The sequence below is a fragment of the Gymnogyps californianus genome, chromosome 8, assembly GCF_018139145.2.
Source record: "Gymnogyps californianus isolate 813 chromosome 8, ASM1813914v2, whole genome shotgun sequence".
Taxonomy (NCBI): domain Eukaryota; kingdom Metazoa; phylum Chordata; class Aves; order Accipitriformes; family Cathartidae; genus Gymnogyps; species Gymnogyps californianus.
The window spans coordinates 2564314-2586240 of record NC_059478.1 but is presented as its reverse complement, the minus strand read 5'-3'; the positions used below and the strand labels follow the sequence as shown (position 1 = coordinate 2586240).

At 42.0% G+C, this 21927-nt stretch overlaps 1 protein-coding gene across 1 annotated transcript in view; it reads left to right on the top strand.

Annotated features, from left to right (window-relative positions):
* PLA2G4A (phospholipase A2 group IVA) overlaps positions 1-14225 on the top strand; it is an 86446-nt gene extending 72221 nt beyond the window's left edge. The window contains exons 15-19 of the mRNA XM_050901323.1: positions 1493-1735; positions 7022-7206; positions 9690-9885; positions 10096-10253; positions 11558-14225. Coding sequence (XP_050757280.1) covers positions 1493-1735; positions 7022-7206; positions 9690-9885; positions 10096-10253; positions 11558-11689 — 914 coding nt within the window. The 3' untranslated portion in view covers positions 11690-14225. The remainder of the gene's footprint in view (positions 1-1492; positions 1736-7021; positions 7207-9689; positions 9886-10095; positions 10254-11557) is intronic.
* The last annotated feature ends 7702 nt before the right edge of the window (positions 14226-21927 follow it).

Here is a 21927-nt window from a genome sequence, read left to right as displayed (position 1 = left end):
GTTTCCAGCATTCATAGATGTCTTCTAGCACCTTTACAAATGACATCTGATACAGGAAATTCCTGGTGCTTGGACAATGCCCAAATCCATTTTCCCAGAAGAGGCACAACCACAAGGGGAACATTGGGCAGTGGGAAGAAAAGATCCTGTTGAAAATTATCTTTAGGTACCTAAGCCACCTGGAAATTTCTGTAGTTTTAGTCAGGGTCTCTGTCTCATCCTGATAATGCTTTCTGTATTTGATGATACTTTTGGGGACAACAGTGATTTTCAGCTGAAGAAATTGATTATGTTTTTAACAACTAAAGCAAAGATGGGAATGCAGCTTTTTGTAATTTTAGGATCTACAGGAAGAAAAGAAAATCCTGTGCGATGAGACAGTGAATTATGTCATTAGCTCAGTTAAATGATTACTTTTTCAATTCCCCTTATGTGTAAAATAATAGGGAGAGGGTGATACCACATTTTGTATGTATTTGTGGGTTTCCTGTTTAAGCACTATAGCAGCACGAAACACTACATTTCTGTCATAGTTTGTAGCCATAGTGGACAACCTACAAATCTGTGATTTGTAAACACTTGGTAAGCCCTCTGACTTCTGTAGAATATTATTGTACAGATGTTGGACCTCTAAACTTTGTGGTGTTTGATGCTTGTTTTCTCTCTACTTATCCAGCTCCTTTAAAGCCTGGATTAAAGAGGCGTATTTCAGTGCTGGATTTAAAGTATCAAGCCTGAGCCTGAATTATCTTCTTATACGAAACACCCCAAAAAGTCAAGTTTTGACAGTTTACGAATGCAAGGTGATGCCAATCCAAGTAATTTGCACTGCAACATCTAGCTATAGACATCTAAGTCTGGAATTTTCATTGTGCTCTTTAGTTAATTAAAACCAGATATTGATTGTAGTTTACAGTTTACTGTAAGGATATTTTCAGATATTTTAGAATTCCCATGCTGTAGCATTCTCTTTTATGCAGACTAACTGCCTTCTTAAGGAAAGCTGGGTTTCTAGCAATCAGCAAAGGATGGAGAAGGGTGTCAGTACATATCCAGATGAATTTAGGTCTACAAAGAGTATGGAACTTGGCAACTCCAGGCTGTCCCCTGAGCCCAGGAGAGTTTGCATTCTGGGTGCTAGCACAGATAAAGCCATATCCTCATTGCCCTTTCCATCCAGACTAAGTAAGTCCGGCTCATGTCATCTAACACGTTGCCAATCTATTTTCCTGATGGACACATCCACACTACTGTACTGCAGATGAGAAGTTTCACTGGCCTGTGAAGTTAAGAGGATGGTTTCTCTCCATTCCTCTGAAGTTCTTGCAGCAAAGCTCCTTCATTCAGTCCACGGCTCCTTGAAAGAAGGCTTGAAAAGGACCCAGTTCCTTTTATTTTAATAGGTCCTTTATTTTGGTAGACCCAGAAATCTTGGTTTTATACTTTATAAGTTAACTGTCTCACCATTGGTTATTTTCATTTTCCTCTACAGGCACTGAAAATGCTGAGGCAAATCAAGAATATCAGAACAGCAGCCAAGAAAGCTGGGTGCAGCGAATGCTGATGGCTTTGGTGGGTGATAGCACCCTTTTCAACACCAGGGAAGGGCGTGCTGGGAAAGTGCACAACTTCATGCTGGGATTGAACCTCAATAGCTGTTACCCGCTCTCTCCTCTGGCAGACCTTCTTACTCAGGAGTCCGTGGAGGAAGATGAACTAGATGCAGCTGTTGCAGGTTAGTTTGCAGAAACTAACTATGTTGCTGCATATTCATTAGTAAAACCAGAAACAGCGAGTTCTCAGTGTGGTAACATCGAACTATGAGGCTTACAACAGCACGTACCTGAAGGCGGGAGAAAGTTTCTGTAGCGGCAGTTGTGAGTGTTGATCAGCAGCAGAGGTTGTGAGGTGACTGGGTGTCTCAAAGGGCACTGCTCAGTGACTTCTGTCTGCTGCCCGCCTCCCCTGTCCGCTGGCAGAGTGTGCGGAACAGTCAGTACCTTTTAGAGGGGAAGTGGCTCTTTGTTTTGAAGGAATTGCTGGCAGAGGTGACCAAGCTGTTTTTGTGTATGGTGCCCTTTAAGGCCACTTTCTCACTCTCTTGGACTTCTCCAAAGGGTATCCTGTGTTGTTCCTTTTCTCTTATTGGTGCTAAGCCTTCTGGTGGAAATAAAACCTTTCCTTCTTCTCCTACAGGGCTTCCCTGTTATAAAAATTTTGTATCTCTTCTGCTGTCTCTGTCTTCCTCTGAAAAACCTGTGCAGGCAACACACTTCTTTACTTGTAGATCCTTGCTTTACTGACACCATGTTCTTCCCAGTGTGACTGATTTGTCAGGTGCCTTCACATTTCAGGTGTGACTGATGTGTAGATGCATCCACATTTCACGTTGGCTTAAGCAGGAGGCAAGGAATGTGGATGGAAAATAAGAATTTCAGAAAAATGTTTATTTGCAAAAGAAGTTCAGTGTCTTCCCCCACTCCATGAATTATATGGTGTCTGGGACAGTAGCTGCAAAGAATTAGGAATCACGTTTGATTAGTATTTTGAAGATTTGCTATAGACGGTGTTCGTTACAATCTTCTCAATGAAAGCCAATTAATTTCTTAGTATTCTTCTGGCACTGGTGCTTTTTTTTTTTCTTCCTCAGTAGGCAACAGAGCACTGAGTTAAGGATGTGAGTTGCCCTGTAGAAAAGTTACATCACAGTGAAGATGCATACTTGATGGAGCCTCCACATACAATTTCTGTGATACAAACTGTAATGCTTCTGGATTATAATGGGTTATTACTGACATCCATCAAGCCGAGGAACTACAAATCTCTGAAAGTGGTGTTCCTTCCATGTTCTTGTGTAGCGGCGCAGCACTACCAACCATCCCTCGTAATAATAGTAGTCACTTCAGCCCTTATTTTCTATTTAGAGGAAAGAGATTGTCCTAGCTGGTCATAATGCAATAGTAAATACCAGATGTCGTTTAAAAGCTTAAGTAGGAGATGCGCTCTAATGTGTATTTGTTAATGTAACAAATCCCTTTGAGTGGTTGTATAGTAATTTCCATCTGCACTCCACTTTCTAAATATTTTTGTCATCTCAGAGGTGTTTACAACTGGGTAATCTTAATATTTATAGTAGTTGTAAAAGAGGCAGGAAAGCGGGTAGTAGATTTATGGTTGGAAAAAATGACAGTTGATGAGAATTTTGCATAATTAAGACGTGGATAGTCTTCAGAATTAGAAGTAGTCTAATTCTAAGAAATCTTCAACTATCAACTTCCTGGGTTTTAATTTCAATTAGAAATAAAATGCTGGTTTGACAGAGTGAGCCTGCACCTCTGAGACAATTACTCTTGAGTGTCTGAAATTTCTTTGGGTAAAATGTCTGGCAGAAGTTTGACATAACTGCAATTGTGTTAGTGTTAGCTGAAGCCCACACTCATAAACCTGAACTAACAACTCAAATCTAACAGCTATGAGTAGTTGCAACATTATGGTCAAAAAACCCTTGAAATTTCAGTAGTTAATATAAAATCTAATCATTCAGTAGTGTGATAGGTGTATCCACATTTTAATGCTGTGAATTTTGCTAATATATGTAAGAGCCTAGGAGCCCAGAGGAGTAGACAGAAAGGAAACTTTGGTGTAAATTTAAAATACTGTCTATTACCAAGGCACTGGATGCATTTAAGCTTTGCATATTTATTCCTACCACTAGCAGTTTACCTATCAGCTTGAGTACAGAGGGAAGTCTGAATTGCTTTAGGACTTACTTTCTCTTTATCACCAGACACTCCAAAGGAGAAATAAATGAATCAAAAAGGATATAAATAATACTTTACATCTCCAGTTGTCACAAACCGTCTGTAGACCCACTGAGTTGCACTGCAGAGGATGAACTGTGGCAGACCTAAGCTGATGTTACAGTCATTACTGAGGATTGAATTTAGGGTCTGCAGTGCATACAGCAAAGACCCCAGCTGCTTGATTTGAAAGTAAAATGCTTGGCTTCGCTTTGCTACGGATTCTATTTATGCTGAGCATTTTCTTAATTGATCTCAAATATGCTTTAAAACTTTACACCCCTTGAATGATTTCATTGTGAACTCAGAGTTGTTCTGTTTCTGTGCCTTGATATTACAACACACCAAAATCACTTGAGAAAATGCCAAGTGAATAACAATAGGGAAAAAATAACTCATAATCTCTGCTTCCTTCTTTCGGTATTTATGGAAACTGTGTTATAGTAGATGCACGTCAGTAGCAAATGCCCTTTTCATCCCCCAGACTTCCATTGAAGCTGCCATCTATGACAAAGTTTGGTCTCTAGAACATGCTCTCTTTTTTATTTCCAAACAATTCTTAATATCCGTTTGTGTATCCGATTACTGCAAATCAGATAGGCATGCTGTGCTGGTTTCACACAGAGCTATACTCGTAAACATCTTGTGCTTCTCCCAGTTTGCTGTTTGATGGACTGAAAGCTTCTTGTAATATGGATGCATCTTTCATAAAAGCAGTCCGCATGGGCTGAAAATTAATGTCGAAGGCTCTCAGAGCATAAATACTCCATTCAGTCTTCATACTGTTTGATGAATAATGATGGATTGACTTACCAGGGCTGCTAGAGTATATAGAATGATTGTCCTGGATTCATGTGTTGTAAAGTACAAAAAGAACAAAGCTTTCTTATCCAGCCCTGCAGAATAACTACAGCAGGGGTTATAGAGTAGGTGACGCTTCTTTTAGCGTCAGGGATACCTATTGTACGTTACGCCTCTCCCAGGAGCAATCGCAGGCTCACCTGCAGTGCCCTGACCCACAGTTCAGTCTGCCTGCTTGCCTTGTCTCGCCGGGGTATTGTGTGCTGCTTCTGGCCTCTGGCTCCAGATCCTGTGTAAATCAAATCGAATCACATGCTGAGTCTGCCCTTCAAGTCATGTCGTTAAAATAACACTGGATTATCCTCGTTGCTTTTTGAATTCTGACCCTGTAACATGGACACAAGCTGCATTTTGGAACTTTTCTCCTCAGTTCAAAGATGAGAAATGTACTTCTAAAATGAATTACAATAAAAAGAAAAACCTTCAAGTTGAATTTCTCCTGTAATCACAGGAGACCACGGCTAATAAAAACAATCTATGTGGTCATTATAAATTTATTGGTGGCATTATGATGTTTTATCATTTAAAATATCATAAAATTATTATGATAAATTTGATTATAGAGCCATGAAGGCTGTAAGCAATAGGAACCGTCTCGTTCTTCAGTGCCTTTTTGGTAGGAAGTTTGTGTATGCAGTGACACTCCTATCACAAACATTATTATAGGTGATACTATTCTTGTTTGAAGGATCACTGTTGACTTTCAAATTCAAATTTTGTAAAAGAAGATAATACAAAACTTGAACAAAAATATTTCTGCATTTTTTAGAAATTCTATTGAGAACAAGGGTTAAATTATGGTTGAAATGGTGTCTTTAAAAAAGGAAGGGCAAAACAAAACTGGTCTGCTTGTGCTAAAAGGATCTGTAGTAAGTGTATTTTTTTACCAGTTTGTTTTAATTGTGATGAATTTGATAAGACTAATACATTTTCATTGATTTATGCTAATTCATGGTTATGAAATATATCTGGTTCTAAAATAGGTCTATAAACACACTTAGCCCTTTAGCAATAGGCAATGATTCGAAAGTGTTTTCTCCCTTAGAAATCAAGGCAAATATTAGGAAACTGGTGCCTCATTTCTTAGCAATGTGCCCTCTAATAAACAGTAACAGAAATAAAAAGTCAGAATATCTGTTCTGAGATTTTTTTGCTGCTAATAACAATAAATTTTTCTCATGGATCTTGAAATGATAGGAACTAGAGTTTGAATTATTTTTGATGGATTTTCTTCACATTAAAATATCTTTTTTTTCAGATTACTTCCATTGCCAATAAGTAGGTGCTAGGAAATCTAATTATATGAGAAATAATTATATTATTCTATTCAGCATTCCTTAGATTACACTGCCCTCTACAGATATGAGCATTAGTTTTCAGTCAAAAGGCAAAAACATGCACTAGAAATATTTTTAAGATCTAGAGCAAGAAAAGACTGTCAGGAGAAAAGTTTTAAGTACTGCAGGGATTGTTTAGTAGTATCCAGAGACTTGGGTAAGTGCAAAGACACTTATGAAAAATTGCTTGTTTTTTCCTGAGCTGCACCCAGGGAATATTGGGGTTAAAGGGGAAACATCATCTTCTTCAGCCCTCAGTTTGGGCGTTCGAGATAGGAGACTATTTTATACTATACCGTGACAGTAACAGCAGTAAGCTGCTTACATGTAATTCTGCCCAATGCTTGAATTTCAGATACGGAGATGGGTTACCGTTTCTTTTTGTTCCTAGTATGGTAGTGAGTATGAGGTCATGAGATTTGGTGTGGGTTGAAAAACAGGACTTGATAGTCCTAATTTGGATGGACAGAAGCAGACACAGACAAGCGTCACGCAAGAGCAGAGCCACATCAGGGCTTTTTGGGCAAATTTCAGTTATTTGGGGAAGAGGAGCTGGGAAGGACGGGGGATTGGGAGGGAAGCTGGGGGAAGAGGTTTGGGCAGGGGTTGTAGGACACTGGGGGGATGTACGTCAGGAATCTGTCTCTTAATGTCCCATAAACACTTCCCTTGTGTATGGGTTGTTAGGGATGACGGGGTAAACGTAGGAAGGCTAGGGTCAAACTTGGGCATTTGTCGCCTTCGGTTTTGCCTCGAGCCACCTCTGCTTCTGCCTCGGGACAGGGCGTTTGTGTACTTGACCTACTGAGGTCCCTTCCAGCTCTGTTTTTTTCACCTCATTCTCCAGTTGTTAAGATGAGAGTTAAGGTTACACATGAGTTCATGGTCTGTTTAGCTGGGATACTGTACATTTTAAATTCTGTGGAATCTTCAGTACTTGTGGAAACACTGGAAAGCCTATCAAAATTTCAGTTCTTAACTCGTGTGTTCCTGTTTTGTTTTGTTTTCATTTGTTCTGTGCAGATCCTGATGAGTTTGAGAGGATATATGAGCCACTAGATGTGAAGAGCAAAAAGATTCATATAGTGGACAGTGGGCTTACATTTAACCTGCCGTACCCACTTATCTTAAGACCTCAAAGAGGCGTTGATCTCATCATCTCTTTTGATTTTTCAGCAAGGCCAAGTGATTCCAGTCCCCCTTTCAAAGTAAGTAAGATAGGCCATGCCTTTCTTTGTGTTCATAAATTTAAGTTGACTCAGTTGTATTCTTCCAGTCAGGTTGGTTGCACATTTCATGGTTCCAGAAGGCATTAGTGCATTGTATCAACAGCATTGGAGCAATTTGTTTCCACGTCAAGGCGGGATATTGCACTCTGCCTCAGTTCCTGTTTACATGACTCACATGAGACAACTGACACAAAGAAGGCTAATATAATTCATTTGAAGTAGTAGCTCTGTTGTTTTTATGGAAGTCTTGCCTTCACACTGAATTGCAGAATTTTATTTTATGTCAGTATTAAACAATTAAGTAAGTCATTTACCATTGTGCTAGTGCTCTAGCTCTGTGCAGCTGTTCTCCTCTGTGATGCTATGATGTAAATGAATGGTTTTCTGTCATCATCTTGCAGAAATGTGTCTCAGTCGCTCTGGTATTGCTAAATATGTAACATTTTGGAAGTGGGGCTAACTGTTCATTTACATCTCACTAGGATAATCCCAGTACTCGTTTAAGTAGGGTTCCTAAATCCATTCAGGCCAGAGCAAAGCACCAACAGAAAAATACGGATTAAATGATGTGACTGTTTTCTGTAGCACGTGTGGAAAGCACAGCTGCCAGTCTGTACGACCTGTACAACCTACGCATCCAGACAGCTCCAACTGATCAGAAAGGCTTAATGTTGGATCATTTTGGTAGCTGACAGAAAAAGCAGCGCTTATGAGACTATTGTGAGGTTCTCAAAAAAGAGGCAATATTTATTTGAAACCCAAGTGGATTTTTAAAAATAATTTTTGAGGAAACCAAGAAAACATGCCTGTTTGAGAAACAACTGGCATTCTTTGTTGCTTTACAGACAAATTACAATTAGAACAAACAGAGTATTTTTTTCCTTCCTGTTGCTATCAAGGGACAAACCCCCCAAACAACGTCAGAAAATAACAGCAGTAGCAAAATGAACTCTAGATCAGTGTTGTCAAATGCAAAGGAAAACAAGCTTCAGGAGAATCAAAAGGAGTAACTTCTGAAATCTCTAGGTCTCTTGGGGACTGCTTGGAAGAATAGAGCACTGAGAAGACTCTTACTAGTGCTGAGATCCTTCATTTTTCCTTAATTGACTGAGTCCCACAGTGGGTTCCTTCCTTTAATTTTCTATTTGTTTAAGAATTTGTCTCCTTTTTTGTCATATCTGAGTATTTTCCCCATCAGCTACATTTACTGACACAGCACTGCTGTCTCCTCTGAAACATCTTCTTTTTCCATCCTTCTTAATGTTCTGCACGTGGAGTCCGTGCAAAAGGCTGCGTATAGTCGTCTCTGTTACTCTTAGCCTATGCATTGAGCTTGCTGTCTCCGTCAGCTGCAATCCTCTGTGTCGTTTTGGGGAACATACCGTAACATGGAGAAATTGATTGGAAGTCAAGTGGTATCCTGAAGGTTTTTCTGTAAACTGTAATTTTAAAAAGGCAAAATCCTTTTACGCAAGAAAAAATGGTGGGAAAATTAAATGGTGCCTTAGGTTTTCATGAAGCCACTGTTGAAGGGAATGGTTCATTATTTCTGAAGCGCAAATATGTCTATAATAAAAAGAGTGACGTAGCTGCAGCTAATACACAGGTATAGTCCACAAGCAGAGGCTGTATGCTAATGGCCTAAAGGACAGAAACCAGTTTTGTGTACTGGCTGTGCAATCCCATTGGTTCTGCTTGCATTACAAAGAGTAAATGCCAGCTCAAGAGTTGGCCTGTATCTATGGTAGCGCTCTAATATACTTCTATTACTCCAACACACAGGGACATCAGCCAGCTGAAGTCAATGACTCTACTCTTGTTTTATCATTTTACACACACTATCTTTTAATCTCTTGCGTATCCAAAACAGTTGCCCAAAGAAGAGTCCTATTTCATTGAAAACCAAGATTAAAAATGTTGACCTTCCCTCTCCTCCCTCTCACACACCCTCGTTACACGCTTTTGAGTCATTATTTACGAATTTTGTTTACTGAGTTGTCACGAGGAAAAAAAAGCCTGTTTTCCAGACTTACTTCTTCACTTAGCATGCTTTCAAATGCCGTTCTGTGCTATGATGTGACTCTGAACATAACAACGCGTGGATTGGTGTTTATTAACTCTCGTTGGTTTCCATAGCACTGATACTCAGTTTGCAAGTAAAATTACGGATCGTTTTTTCTAGCTGTCAGCTCTGTAAATTCACCCAAAGATTTATGTGACAGACCAGCTCTTTCCTTCCTGTGAATCATCGCAGGTGGTGAGGATCGGGCAGGCTGAATTAGGTGCTCAGTTTGCCGTACTGGGTTGTCTGTACAAAGATTGACTTGATGAGTCCTTCTGCCATAAAGAAGCGTGCGTTAATAGAACTGCTTCTAGTAACCAATTTGACCTGTGTGTCTCTACATAAAATCTCACTTTGCCGTGGATGCGTATATGCACCTGAGTCTTTGTTATCTTTTCAGGAAATTTTGCTTGCTGAAAAATGGGCCAAAATGAACAAGCTTCCTTTTCCAAAAATAGACCCAAATGTATTTGATCGAGAGGGCATGAAGGAGTGCTATGTTTTCAAACCAAAGGATACCTCTTCGGAGAAAGACTGTCCAACTATAATCCATTTTGTTTTGGCCAACATCAACTTCCGGAAGTACAAAGCTCCAGGTGAGCACACAGTTTCTGATGCTAAATCTAGCTGTTCCTTTGAAGCTTCATAATGACATGGTGATTATGTACTAGAAATGTTTTGTCTCTGAAATAACTCTTAAGTCTGTCTGTAGTAGTTAGGGATTTCAAAAGAGCCATTAAAAAATAAGATGGTAAGTCCTCAGACCTAACATTTAGATTGTATTTTTGTATTTGTTCTGTATGCAGGCGTTCCAAGAGAAACACAGGAAGAGAAGGATTTTGCAGACTTTGACATTTTTGATGATCCAAATACACCATTCTCTACCTTCAACTTCCAGTATCCCAATGAGGCTTTCAAGAGGCTTCATGATCTCATGGAGTTCAACACCCTCAATAACATAGATGTACGTATGCCAGTGTGGAAGGGGCTTAAAGGGTCTCGACTGTTAAATGGGAGAGTAGGTGATGTGAGTAAAGCCCTGAATCTGCCATACAGGAGGTACAGGGGTTTACTTCAGTCTTTGCCTGATTGTTATGACATACAAAGTGCTTCCTGCATTTACTTGTGCCCCTTGCTGTTCTTAAAGTTGAGGCTGGATCAAAGCCCATTATAGTCAGTGGAAAAAATCTGCTTTATTTTAATGAGGGCTGGAGTATACCCTGGGTAAGTTCTTCATGAGCTTGTGTAGAAGCATGCACAAACTGTGGCATGGTCAACTTGCATCCTTCCAGCCTGGGAAGGAAAGAAGAGTCCAGTTACTGTAGGTAATACAGTGGCTGGAGTTACCTGAAGAGAATTGGATGAGATACACAGTGAGAATCAGGTGAAGAGAATTTGGTCTTTTCACTCGACCTCTATTTCTGAAGTACTGAAACATCAATGTTGTAGGAAGTATTACCATGTATGATCCTCTGTCAATAATAAACCACTAAGCAAATATGCTGCTGAAAAGGCCAGAGGTGCTTTCTGGTGGGAAAAAAAAAAGTCTGAAGAGTATTTGTGTGGCTAAGAGGATTGAGGTAGTATTGTGGCCATCTTCCGAATGGAAGAACTATTGGAGTGTAGTATGTGTGCTTTTCATAATGTTTGAGCCTGTGCTTGTTAGGATCCATTCCGATTCATACTCTTTTCTAATTTGGTTTCTGTGTTGTTTTTGCCATTTTACCATCAAAAGCCCTGCAGGGTAACGGTGACTGTGTAGGTTGTAGACATTATGTTCAGGATTTTGTACTCAGTTCTTTATGTATGATGATTTTCTAACTGGAAAAAAAGGAAATTGGAAATTTTCTGTAAAGATCTCTGGGAATTTCTTTATCAACTAACTCAGTAATAATTATTTTTAATTGATACTAGCTGTTACACGACACCATGATCCCAGCATCCGCAGAGTGACTTGCCGTATTCACAAATGTAAATGATCATCCCAGATAAAGAAATGATTTTTTTTTTTTCTCAATATAGTAAAGAAATCTTGTTACTTCAGGACAGAGGAAGCAAAAGTGAAGATTTAATCTTTCTCAAGATAATAATTATTTTCCATATCCTTTAAGTACAGATTTTCTCCATGTTTTGATTTACCTTTCAGAATTTCATTGGGACTCGGTCTGGTCCCAAATGGTGTATATTCTTGTGTGACTTTCTATCAGTTAACAAATCATTAAAACGTTAGTTATTTCTCTGAATGACACGTTGCTCACTGTTTTCCAGGTGATCAAGCAAGCTATGATAGAAAGCATTGAATACAGGAAAGAGAATCCATCTCGCTGCTCCGTGTCTCTTAGCAGTGTTGAAGCAAGGAGATTCTTTAATAAGAACAATCTTAACAACAACCATACGTAGAGGATGTGTCGTAGGTCCCACTCCTTCAAGAAACTGGTTCTATCTTTATAACTGGAGTCAAAAAGACATTGTCAGAGCATCACTGCTCCTGAACAGGGCTGTGCAAAACTCCTGAAAACATTTTCTTGTAAATTTTCAAGTATCAATATAATTTTGTACTTCTTTTTTTTAAACTAAAAACATTGACAACATTTCAGTATGCAGTATGAGATATCCTTATTTTAAAAACTATGGAATTAGTTTATTTTGACTATGGTCATTGGGTTCAGTGTTGGGGTGTTTTTTTCTTACAAAATTGTAAACACTGGTTGCTCGTAGTGGAGCAATTGTCTGATTTTTAATTGATGTGAACTGGGCATATCTTGAAACTTAAGATGGAATTAGAAACACAATAGAATAAAACTTTAGTAACAGAGACAATATGTATACCTGGGCTTGGGCCCAGATTCCACTCGGCTTTGTATCAATGAGATTTCCTCTGACTTTGGTTTGAAAAGTCAATAATTGCTAACTACTGCTGGGCAACAGCACCTCCCTACTACATTAAGTCGCTTGGCTGCTTACTAGCTCTGTTAAGTTTGACTTCTTATACTGGAAGGGGTTTTGGTCACTAATAACCGTTGGCTATATTGGCCTTACCAAAACTCCATCATCAGGCTGTGTTTCAAATTTCACTTTTCTTGCATGAGTGGTGTCTCTTAAAAAAAACCAACAAACTTTTGATAACAAATGGGTATCAAAGAAATGGGGTTTATACGTCTTTGATATTATAAGTAGGATCCTCAGCTGGTTATTAATGCCAGTAGAGCTTTTGTAACTGATGCTAAGAAGGATCTGCTCCTGAATCTTTTAATCTCAAATATTTTCACAAAAACTGAAGTCCACTTTACTACTGTTTAAGAATGTATGTATCCACTCAGCAAAAAATCCAACCTCTTATATTTTCTTTTTCTCTTTTGTTCCACAAAATTACATTGCTTGAATTCTTGAGCTAGTAGCACCTGTATGTTAAATTATTGTTAGTTCATGTATTTCTGACCAAAATGTTTATGGATAAATTAAAAGTGATTTTGCATTTGATCATGATTAAAAGCATCGCATTTTTGCAAAGGGACAGTGGCAATGTTTACCGGGGTTAGATAAAACGTTCCTAGGTAAGAATGTGAAGTAGTTCATGTGTTAAGGGCTATTTTTAAGAATATATAGTTAGTATGTTGCATTATGAAAGACTGTGCATAGACTTAGATTATTCTGGTACCATCTCAACAAGTGTTAACTCTGCAAATGCATAGAAGAATGCAGTCGCACTTCCGAAAACTTCCAGCCTCCTTTGAGATAATGTCATCGGCAAGGGTGTGACGTGGGAAAGAGCGAAAGGAACTGCCGAGGTCGGCGATGGCCTTGCACTGTGTGCAAGCTCTGGGAGTCACACGTTTTCGGGGCGCTTGGCTGGCTTGTTTTGTTTTCTGAAAGTTGGTGGGATTAACTCTCGGCAAATGCACCTGGCAGGCCCGGCGGTTGTTCCTTAGCCGCTTTCTTCTGGAGTTTGAAGAAGATAGTAGGGGCTGAATAGTTTAGTTCGAGCTGAGATTGCTGTCTCCGAGAGTTAATGCGAAAGAACATACAAAGGTGTTTGCGGAGGTGAGAACGGGAAAAACACGTCCCCAGCTGCCCTGCGGGTTGCTTGTCCACCGCTCCACAGCAGATGGAGAAGAAAAGCACTCCTTTCACTAGGATTGTCGTCACGGTGGAAACAAAGCGCGTTGCAAGTAGGATGATGTGCAGTGTCGTGGTCAGAAGGCACGCGTGTTTCTCTTCAAGAGCTGTAAGTGGAATTTCGGTCTCAAGATTTCTGTTGACATTAATAGGGTTCGGATTTCACCCTCTGTCCTTCTGAAAGGGCTGTCAGGATGCTAGCAAGCGCAAAGATCATGGTCTCAATGAATGCCATCACTTTGTGCAGAGACTCTTTGAAGCGTCGCTGATCTTTCGTTTGATAGTTTTCTGACAATTTTTACATTAACTGCTCGTTTATCAGAGTTTATTGCTAATTCCGTGGCTGTTCCTTTTATTGTGAATTATTGAGCTACTTTTAATTGCTAAAATCTGTAAGCCCATGGGAAGGGAAGTAATTATAATGCATTTCTTTTAACAGCCACTGCATCATCCCTCCTTAAATCTACATGCAATGTTACATGATTAATAACATTTTCTGTATTGATCAATAGGGTTTTTTTCTGTTTGAGTTAGTGCATGTTTAAACTCAAGAGAGAAAATACAAGTAACTTATCTTAGTGCTGCATAATTTAAACATTTTCAATAAATTTTGGAATACAGGAAGAAACTGGTACTGTTATTTTATTGTAATATTTTCTTTTTAATGTTTTTTTTTCATTTTGTTGCCATAATATTTTTATTTTTTATTTTATAATATGTACCTACTCTGTTTTATGGAAGTGTTTTATCATGCTTTATACAGTTTATATTATCACAGCGTTATCAGACAATAAAAAATAAAACTTAACTGTATTTGGCACCTGCTGTTTTCAGACAGTTTATTTTGATCATTTACGCGTTATTTTCACTTTTATGGTGAAGAGATGTGGAAGAGCTCGATGGTGTGTGGAACCTGGTGGGACGGCTGACAAGCAGGAAATTCAAAGTTTTGCTTGTTATTCTGTCTTTTTAGTTCAGGTGTTAAAACTACGACTTTTCTGAGCCGTTCGGTGTGCGGGGACAGCACATCGATCCATTTTTACTCCTACTGATACAGTTTGTTATCAGCACTCTGCCGGGTATTTTGCGCTGTTCTGTTAAGAGCTACTACAGCGAATTGCAGCGCGGGTGTTGGGTCTTTGCTGCCTTTAATCTCGAATTTCTGACAAAGCAGGTCAGGGAGGGAAGTTCCTCCAAACCTGGTCGGATGGAATAGCTGCTGGCCTGTTGCTTCTGTTTGCTGAAAACCAGGAGCAGTCTGTCATTCGCAGGTACTTCAAAATGCCAGGGCATCATTCCGATAGAAAGCGTGTAAATATTTTTCTCCCGTTACTGTGTGGTGAATAAGGCTAAGAGCTATGATCAATAGGTCGAAGAGTACAATATTAGGGGCATGAAAAGCTTGTGGTCTAAAATGTCTGTGGAGGGAGGAACAGTGTCTCAAAACACACCAAGCTCTCTTGGGCCAACGCTGCTGGGACCTTGCAGTGCTGTCGGTACTGGTATGGGTTTTCTCATTTTGGAGCAGAGTGTCTGTCTGCCAGGGCAGGAGTCCCTCTTCCTCTCCTGAAATCAGATTTGTCATAAAAAGCCCCTAGTTCCAACTTTTTCAAACATTTGAAGTGTCTTGGGCTCCCCAGAAGCTCATTGGTTAAGTTCATAACTGTAATTTCACTACAGTCTTGAACTAATAGGCTCTCTTAATTCTGTGTCCATAAACTTCAAATGGAAAAATCCATCTTGGTATGATCAGAAACTTAGAAATTGAAACCTTATTTCAGTTCAGCTGCAGAGCAGAATGCTAGGACTTACAGTCTTAGTCACACATTATATTAAAAATTACATCAAAGGAGAATAATAACGCCGAAAAAAACCTCTTCCACTTCTGACAACTGATGTGAAACCAAGAACATACACATTTTTTCCTTAGCCTAAAAAGCTAGTCCTTTGTTTCTCATTTTCCCTCCTTTCAGTCCCTGGTTCGTCTGGTTTATGCCTGCAATATTTTTTTCCAACTGAATGTATTCTACCTAGAAGGCAGTAAAAGGTGGGTTTAGAGAATGAATTATTTCAGAAGTCAGAAATTATTTTAGGTGATGCCTGCAGGATATGGAAGCGCCGTCATGCCAGCCCGGAGTGACTGCAAAGAGCTCAGCCTTGCAGGTAAGCACGGCTCCTGAAAAGCCGGTGTGGGCTCTGTGTCTGTCCCGCTCCAGGGAAGCCTGGCACCAAACCTGCCCCTGAGATTGCCTTTCTTTTCTGCAGGACCTTCGGGCAGCCTCCAGCTGCCGGGACAGGCGTCTGAAATCTCTGCTTGCCATTTTCTTTAGCAGCGGAAGCGAACGCTCAGGGTAAAATCCTATTGACCCGGAAAGCACGAGAGCGTTGACCTCAAGGGTGTTTGCATCAGCAAGAAGAAAATTCATTTTGGCAAGGAAACGGGGCTGCAACGAAGGCGCTTTCTGGTTTGACCCGGCATATTTTGTCTGTGGGATGAAACTTGAGAAGTCGGTGTAAACGGGCTACGGTGTTCTCTTTAACACAGCCCAGACCGCTCACAGATCTCTGCTTTTAGAGCACCAGTAAGCTCGTGTTTGAGGAGAGCTGTTCAGCGGCTCCCTACACACAAATGGACGTGAGATCAGTAACGCTGAGGAGCGAGCTGTGCAACCACGCGCGTTTACGTAACACGCTTGCTCTGATGCTCAAAGCAAAAGCATGTGGATGTTTCCTGAAGCTGTAAATTCACCCATCGCTCTTACTGCTTTTGCACTTCACGTAAAGGCTAGATTTGTGTATTAATGTGACTCATCCAACTAAGTTATACACACTGGCCCTTCTCACGCTGCGTAAAAAGTGAAGACCACCATAGTTCACAGGCAAGGAATTCCCCATGACAACAAAAACATGAGACTATTTTGCATGCGAAGAACAGGCAATGCAGCGATGACGTTGCCAGAGCGACTTGTTAACCTCTAGACTAACCGAAAAATACAATATTTGCTACAATGGGAACAGGAATTCCTTATGTGACCGTTTAACCCGTGAGTGCCAAGCCACGCAAACTTGGCTCAAACGGAAATTAGGGACCAAAGGCCAAGCCAAAAGACTTCTGTTCTCTTTAGGTTTTGTCAGGAGATGTATGGGAATAGAAGAAGACCCAACGCGGGCAGCCATGAGCTAGGGGAGCCCCAGCGTGGGAGGGGAGACCTGGACCCCGGCGGTGCCACAAATACGGCTGGTTCTGAGAAAGAAGCGGGGGCAAACGAGGCGCTGAAAGAGAAACCCCAGCCGTGACGGGGCCACCGGGCGCTGGTGCACGGGCTGGGGCGGGAGGGATGCCTGATGTCTGCAGAGGGGAACCATCCTGCCAGCGCTTTGGGCTCCCCCGTGGCTCCGTCTGCGCCTGGAGTCATCGGCCCCGTTCGTGAGGTCTTCCTGAGACCTGCCAGAAAAACCTCAGGGAACTGAACGTCGACCCAACTTTATGCTCAAAAAATATTTTGCCTTTAATCAGAGCAGCGCTCTTCCAGTGCATCCTCCTTGAAGCTTGTGGCCAAGCTAGAAGCAGAAACGCGAGTGCTTTGGGATGGGTTTGGCCCTGTGTTCCCCTCTAATTCTCAGCCAGATGTGTTTTTTTAGGCAAGTCAAAAGTGAGCAGGGAAGAATAGGCAGCTCCGTTCTTATTCGGGTGTGAAACTATAACTTCTGCCATCGCAGAACAAGTTACATAGGTAAAAAGTTATGCAATTTCTTTGTTACCATTTTCTAATTTATCCTCATATCTGCTCCTCGCCCAGCTTTCTGGATGGGGTCGCGGGGACAGATGGATGGGGCCAGCACTTGCTCTGCACAGGAGGTGGAAACTTGCCTCTTCTGTGAGGTAGGTCGTTAAGTGCTGAAGATGAGGAGGTTAATGTAGGAGGCATGTTCCGCATCTAGCTTGTGCTGAACATGTTACAGACATTTTGTTGCCAACACGTTTTTTAGGGTGTGTTTTGGAAAATATGAAACGGAATTAACATGACGACATCAAGAGAAATTGAGGCAAGTATTTTGCCAGTGTGTTTGGGAACTAGAAACACTGATACTTTGCAGCTGTAGCTTTAATACGTATCCTTCCTTCTGGTCCCGTTTTGCTAAACCCCAGGGATTTGCTACCGGACGTTTTTGTATCATGGTCAAACACTGTTTATGACACTAATCAATCCATGCTAGCTGTCAGCAGAAATAGACACAGCCTGAACGGCTGAGATGATAGTATCTGCGCGCTGGCAGACGCGGATGTGAAAGTCCGTCTGTCTGTCTGTAGCCCCAGGGCTCTTGCTTTCGGGCAGGATGCCATGGGCGATGGCTGCGGAGGAGCCGTGACCTTGTTTGCCGGCGGATCCCGGGGCGGGATGAGCGAACGCGGTGGGAGCAGAGGCTGAAACGAGGTCTGAATCAGTGGGCGAATAACCCCGTCGGTGCTGAAGTGGGCCGTGCGCCGTGGGCCGCTTCCAAAGTTTGTTTTTGCTGTCCCGTTGCAGCACTCGCAGTTGACGATTAAGGCTGGGAGGAACCAATGGCCCAACAACCTGCGGAATGTCCAGCATGTTCCCATTTGCCTAATAGAGCTGTTGAAAAACACCAACTCAGAAGTTTTGCCTCCAGTAACCTCTTCCCATTTTGAACTGGTGCTTGTTTGACCTTGCAGAGGTCCAAAATTTAGTAATGCTTATTAACTCTCGTTTGCCGTTCCTCCCTCAGCTTCAAGTCTCAAAATTTTAACAGCTTGTTTAAAGCCACATTTTCCCCCCATATTTCGGTGGAGACATGTCTTTCAAGCCGGTTTAGAGCAGGTTTCAATAACCCACCGGGCCGTAGATCTTCTTCTGTTATTGCATGCCTGTGCATCTTTTCTTTCTCTCTTTTCAGGCAGCGTGGGACGAGGGCTTGCCAGAAAATAAATGAGATAGATAATCATATAGCATCTGAAATCCTCACTATGTCTTTATTGGTCGATTCCTTTTCTGCTTTTATTTTTATTTTCTTTTTGAGCCCGAACCGTTTTCTTTCTTAGTCTGATGCGCTCTGCCAAGCAAACGCTGTTTGCCAGCGAGTAGGCGGTGACCCTCGGAGCGATGGCGTGCCGACAGCACGCGTGTCACGGGGGGACTGTGCGGCCGCGGGCTTCGGCAGCGAGACGCAGAAGCTGTTCACCAGCGTTGCATGTTCTTAATTCCCCAAGAGGAACATCTGTGCCCTCTTTTCCTTGTCACTCTTCCGTGGCACTTCTGAAACAAGATACAGAAATGACACCTAGATTAGTGAGATGCCTGTAATTAGTAGGCTTCATTAAGGCGCTAATGGGTAATGGCTGCATCCAGCGGTAAAGGAGATTGTGGAAACCATTGGTCACATTATCAAATATGATTACTAGAAATAGCAAAAGGTCACAGCCAATTTTTCTTTATTCCACAGCAGAACAGCTTACAATTCAGCTCGCTCCCCTGCCCACCCCAGCACGCTCATCTTCCCGCTGCCACCTTCTGCTCAGACGTACTGCGTGAGCGCAGGCGGGCGGTCAGGGTCCGCCGAGATGCTGTCCTCCAGACCAGCGCGAGGGCCAGGCATGTTTCGCCTTTTTCTGATTTAGTTACACAAAGCTTTGTAACGCAGCCGTGAGCCGGGATAGCCAGAAGATCCAGCAGCGAAGTGCGGGGTGGTATGATGGAGCATCAGGCAGCTGCCTGGTAGCTAAGCGGCTCCAGATGTGGCCGTGGCAAAAAAAACCAACAACAACAACAAAAGGTTTCTGGTTCACTGGAAGTTTTGATGTTTTGCAACTCGCTTTCAGTATGGAAAAATACCAAAGAAAAGGAAAAGCATCTGACCGGCACTCTGGCCCTGAGGCCACCCTGGAAGCAGCCGTTCCCTCTAGTTTCGTTGCTGTTTCCAGCTCCCCTCCTGAGCTGCCGGAGCCGTGGCATGCCCTGCCCTGATCCGGACCCTTCAGAGGCCGCTCCCGCACCGCAGCCCTGGCCCAGCCGGGGCCAGGACGTGGCGCTGGTCCTTCTCCTCACTAAATCATCAAACCCAAGGTGTTGCGGTGGAATATGTGTAAATAGCTGTGTCCCAAAAGTCTCCAGGCTGCAAAGAGCTAAAGGCCGGGCAGTGCACGAAGGCTCCCCTCCTTCCCTCTGCCCATTGTAGATAAAACCCCGCCATTTGCAGGGCGCTTTGGATGATTTCTCTTCACCCGTATTCCACAAAAATATAGGAGACTGTAATACACCATTACTCACCTTAGACTTCATATTTGCCAAGTGGAAGTATATGGGGGAAATAAGACAATTGTCTTTTTCGCAAATCCTACCTCTTCCCCATCTGATTCTGGCTTTCAAGCCGCCTCAGAAAAACAGAAATCTTCCCTTTACATCCAGTTGCCATGCAGCAAGGTGTTCGGGTGCTTGAAACTATTTTAAAATGTCTCCACCAACTGGTTGAAATACAAGAAGCACAATCTTCTAGATGAAGAATACAGATATTTATACAGTTAAATACATATATTTAAAATTTATGTTCAACTTACGAACTGTCATTGCTCAGGAGCAAACCCAACCCACTTTTCTTCTCATCCCTGTGGGCCAGTGCGTGTTTCCAGCTAAAGGAAAGATTAAAAGTAAAAAGCATCATTGCCCTGATGTTTAGTTCACGTGTCAGTAAAGGCAGCAGAGTGATGGGCTCAGGGTCTGTCTTTTTGCTTGTAAATGATTTGGTACCAGTAGCGAGAAGGGTGAGTTGTGCATGCAGCAAAATGTGATGGAAGTGACCTTCTAGGTTTAATAAAATGGCTAAAAACCGTGAGGACATGAAAAATAGGTAAACACTGAGGGATACCGATTCGCCTGGTGTGTGCCTGGTATGTGCTTTACACCCTAGCAGAAAGCCTCTCTCCGTCTCGAAGGCTGTAGCCTCAGGTGTTTCGTACAGCACACACTTTAACAGAGATGCTTTTCTTATAAGCGACGATAACTGGCTGCCCACAATATCAGCCAAATTTCAATCAAGTTGAATGAAAATTCAAAGGCACAGACTTCAGTCTACAATTGTGTTTTACACTAAAACCGGCCATTCTTTCTTCTGCCATGAGTTCCCCTTCTATCGAACCAAGGCAGCTCTGACCCGTCCCTGACACGGCGTAACCCGGGCGGCGAGCGATCTTTAATCACTGTCTTTTTTTTTTTTTCTTTTTATTTAATGCTTTGTTTTTACAGCACGTTTTGGTGCACTGACTTCAAAGGATTTACCAGGAGAGATTTGGGCCAGACCAATGACATGGCCGATACACAGAGGAGAAAACAGGTCAGCTAACGTCGGCGGAGCTGACGACTGAAATAAAATAAGCCCAGGAGCGTGGTGCTTCGTTCTGCAGCCTGAGTTGTAACACGTGGATGGGGCTACGTGAAGGCTGCCGGAGGCCTTAAGTGACAGGTGGTGGGTCCCCTTCATCGGCTAACCGCTGTAAGCTGGTCAACTGGGAACGCGTGTGTCATCTAAACAACGTCCCCAGACGTTGCTTCATTTCTTAAACAGAAGTTAACAAGAAGGAGGGAATGCAAAAAAAGGCAAGCTGTAAACCCGGCGGCTCCTTCCGTGCGTGTGAGCGGAAGGGTGAGGCCAAAGCTCTTCTTGCACAAATGTATAGCGCCGGCTAAGCTGGAAAAACATGCACAGAGAACTATGCACGGAGAAGTTGCTAACTTGAACCTTGCATATAGACCCGAAGAGAATTTGCTGTTTTAAACTTGGCTTCCTTTCAAATCAGAATGAGCAGTCGGAGTCCTGTAGCTGAACCACTTCTAAACAGCTCACTTCTTTGGTTAAGTTTTAACATTTCACTCCAACGTAAAATTTCAACATTTATGTTCTGCAGTGTGATGAAAGCCAACTTTTCTGCTATGTTGTGTAATGTAAATGTCAGATTGAAAAATTCAACTTCATTGAAATGTCTTTTTATAATTGCCCGTGATGTTGTAAGATGCACTTAGCAAAAATGTGTTGACTTAATGGGTGCAATTGAATCACGGTTTTCTGATGGTAAACCATCACAGTGGAAAACAGCCTTTGCTAATATTTTCCTAGTTCCCTGTGTTTTAGGACACTGAAGAAAGCTCTTGCAAAACACACAACTTTGTCTTATGAATCTACAGGTAATACCCAAGTGACAGTCTTATGCCTTCTAAGTAAATACAGGTTGTTTAGGAAAAATAAAAATAATTAAAAAATCCGGCCTTCATCTCCTGGCAGAAGGAGGAAACAGTGCCCAAGTGCCTCCCTAAGGCCAGCTTTGGCTCCTTCGGTGTCTGCATCACCGCCAGCCCCCCCTCCTCACTGCTGTAGGCTGATGGTTTTTCGCAGAGCGATGTAATCCAGTGCGGTAAGGACAGTCCCGGGGAGCGATGCGCTGCTCCCCGGAAAGCCTGGGCAAGCTCAAGCCTCGCTTATCCCGCAGAGGTGACAAAGCCCTTCCCCAAGAT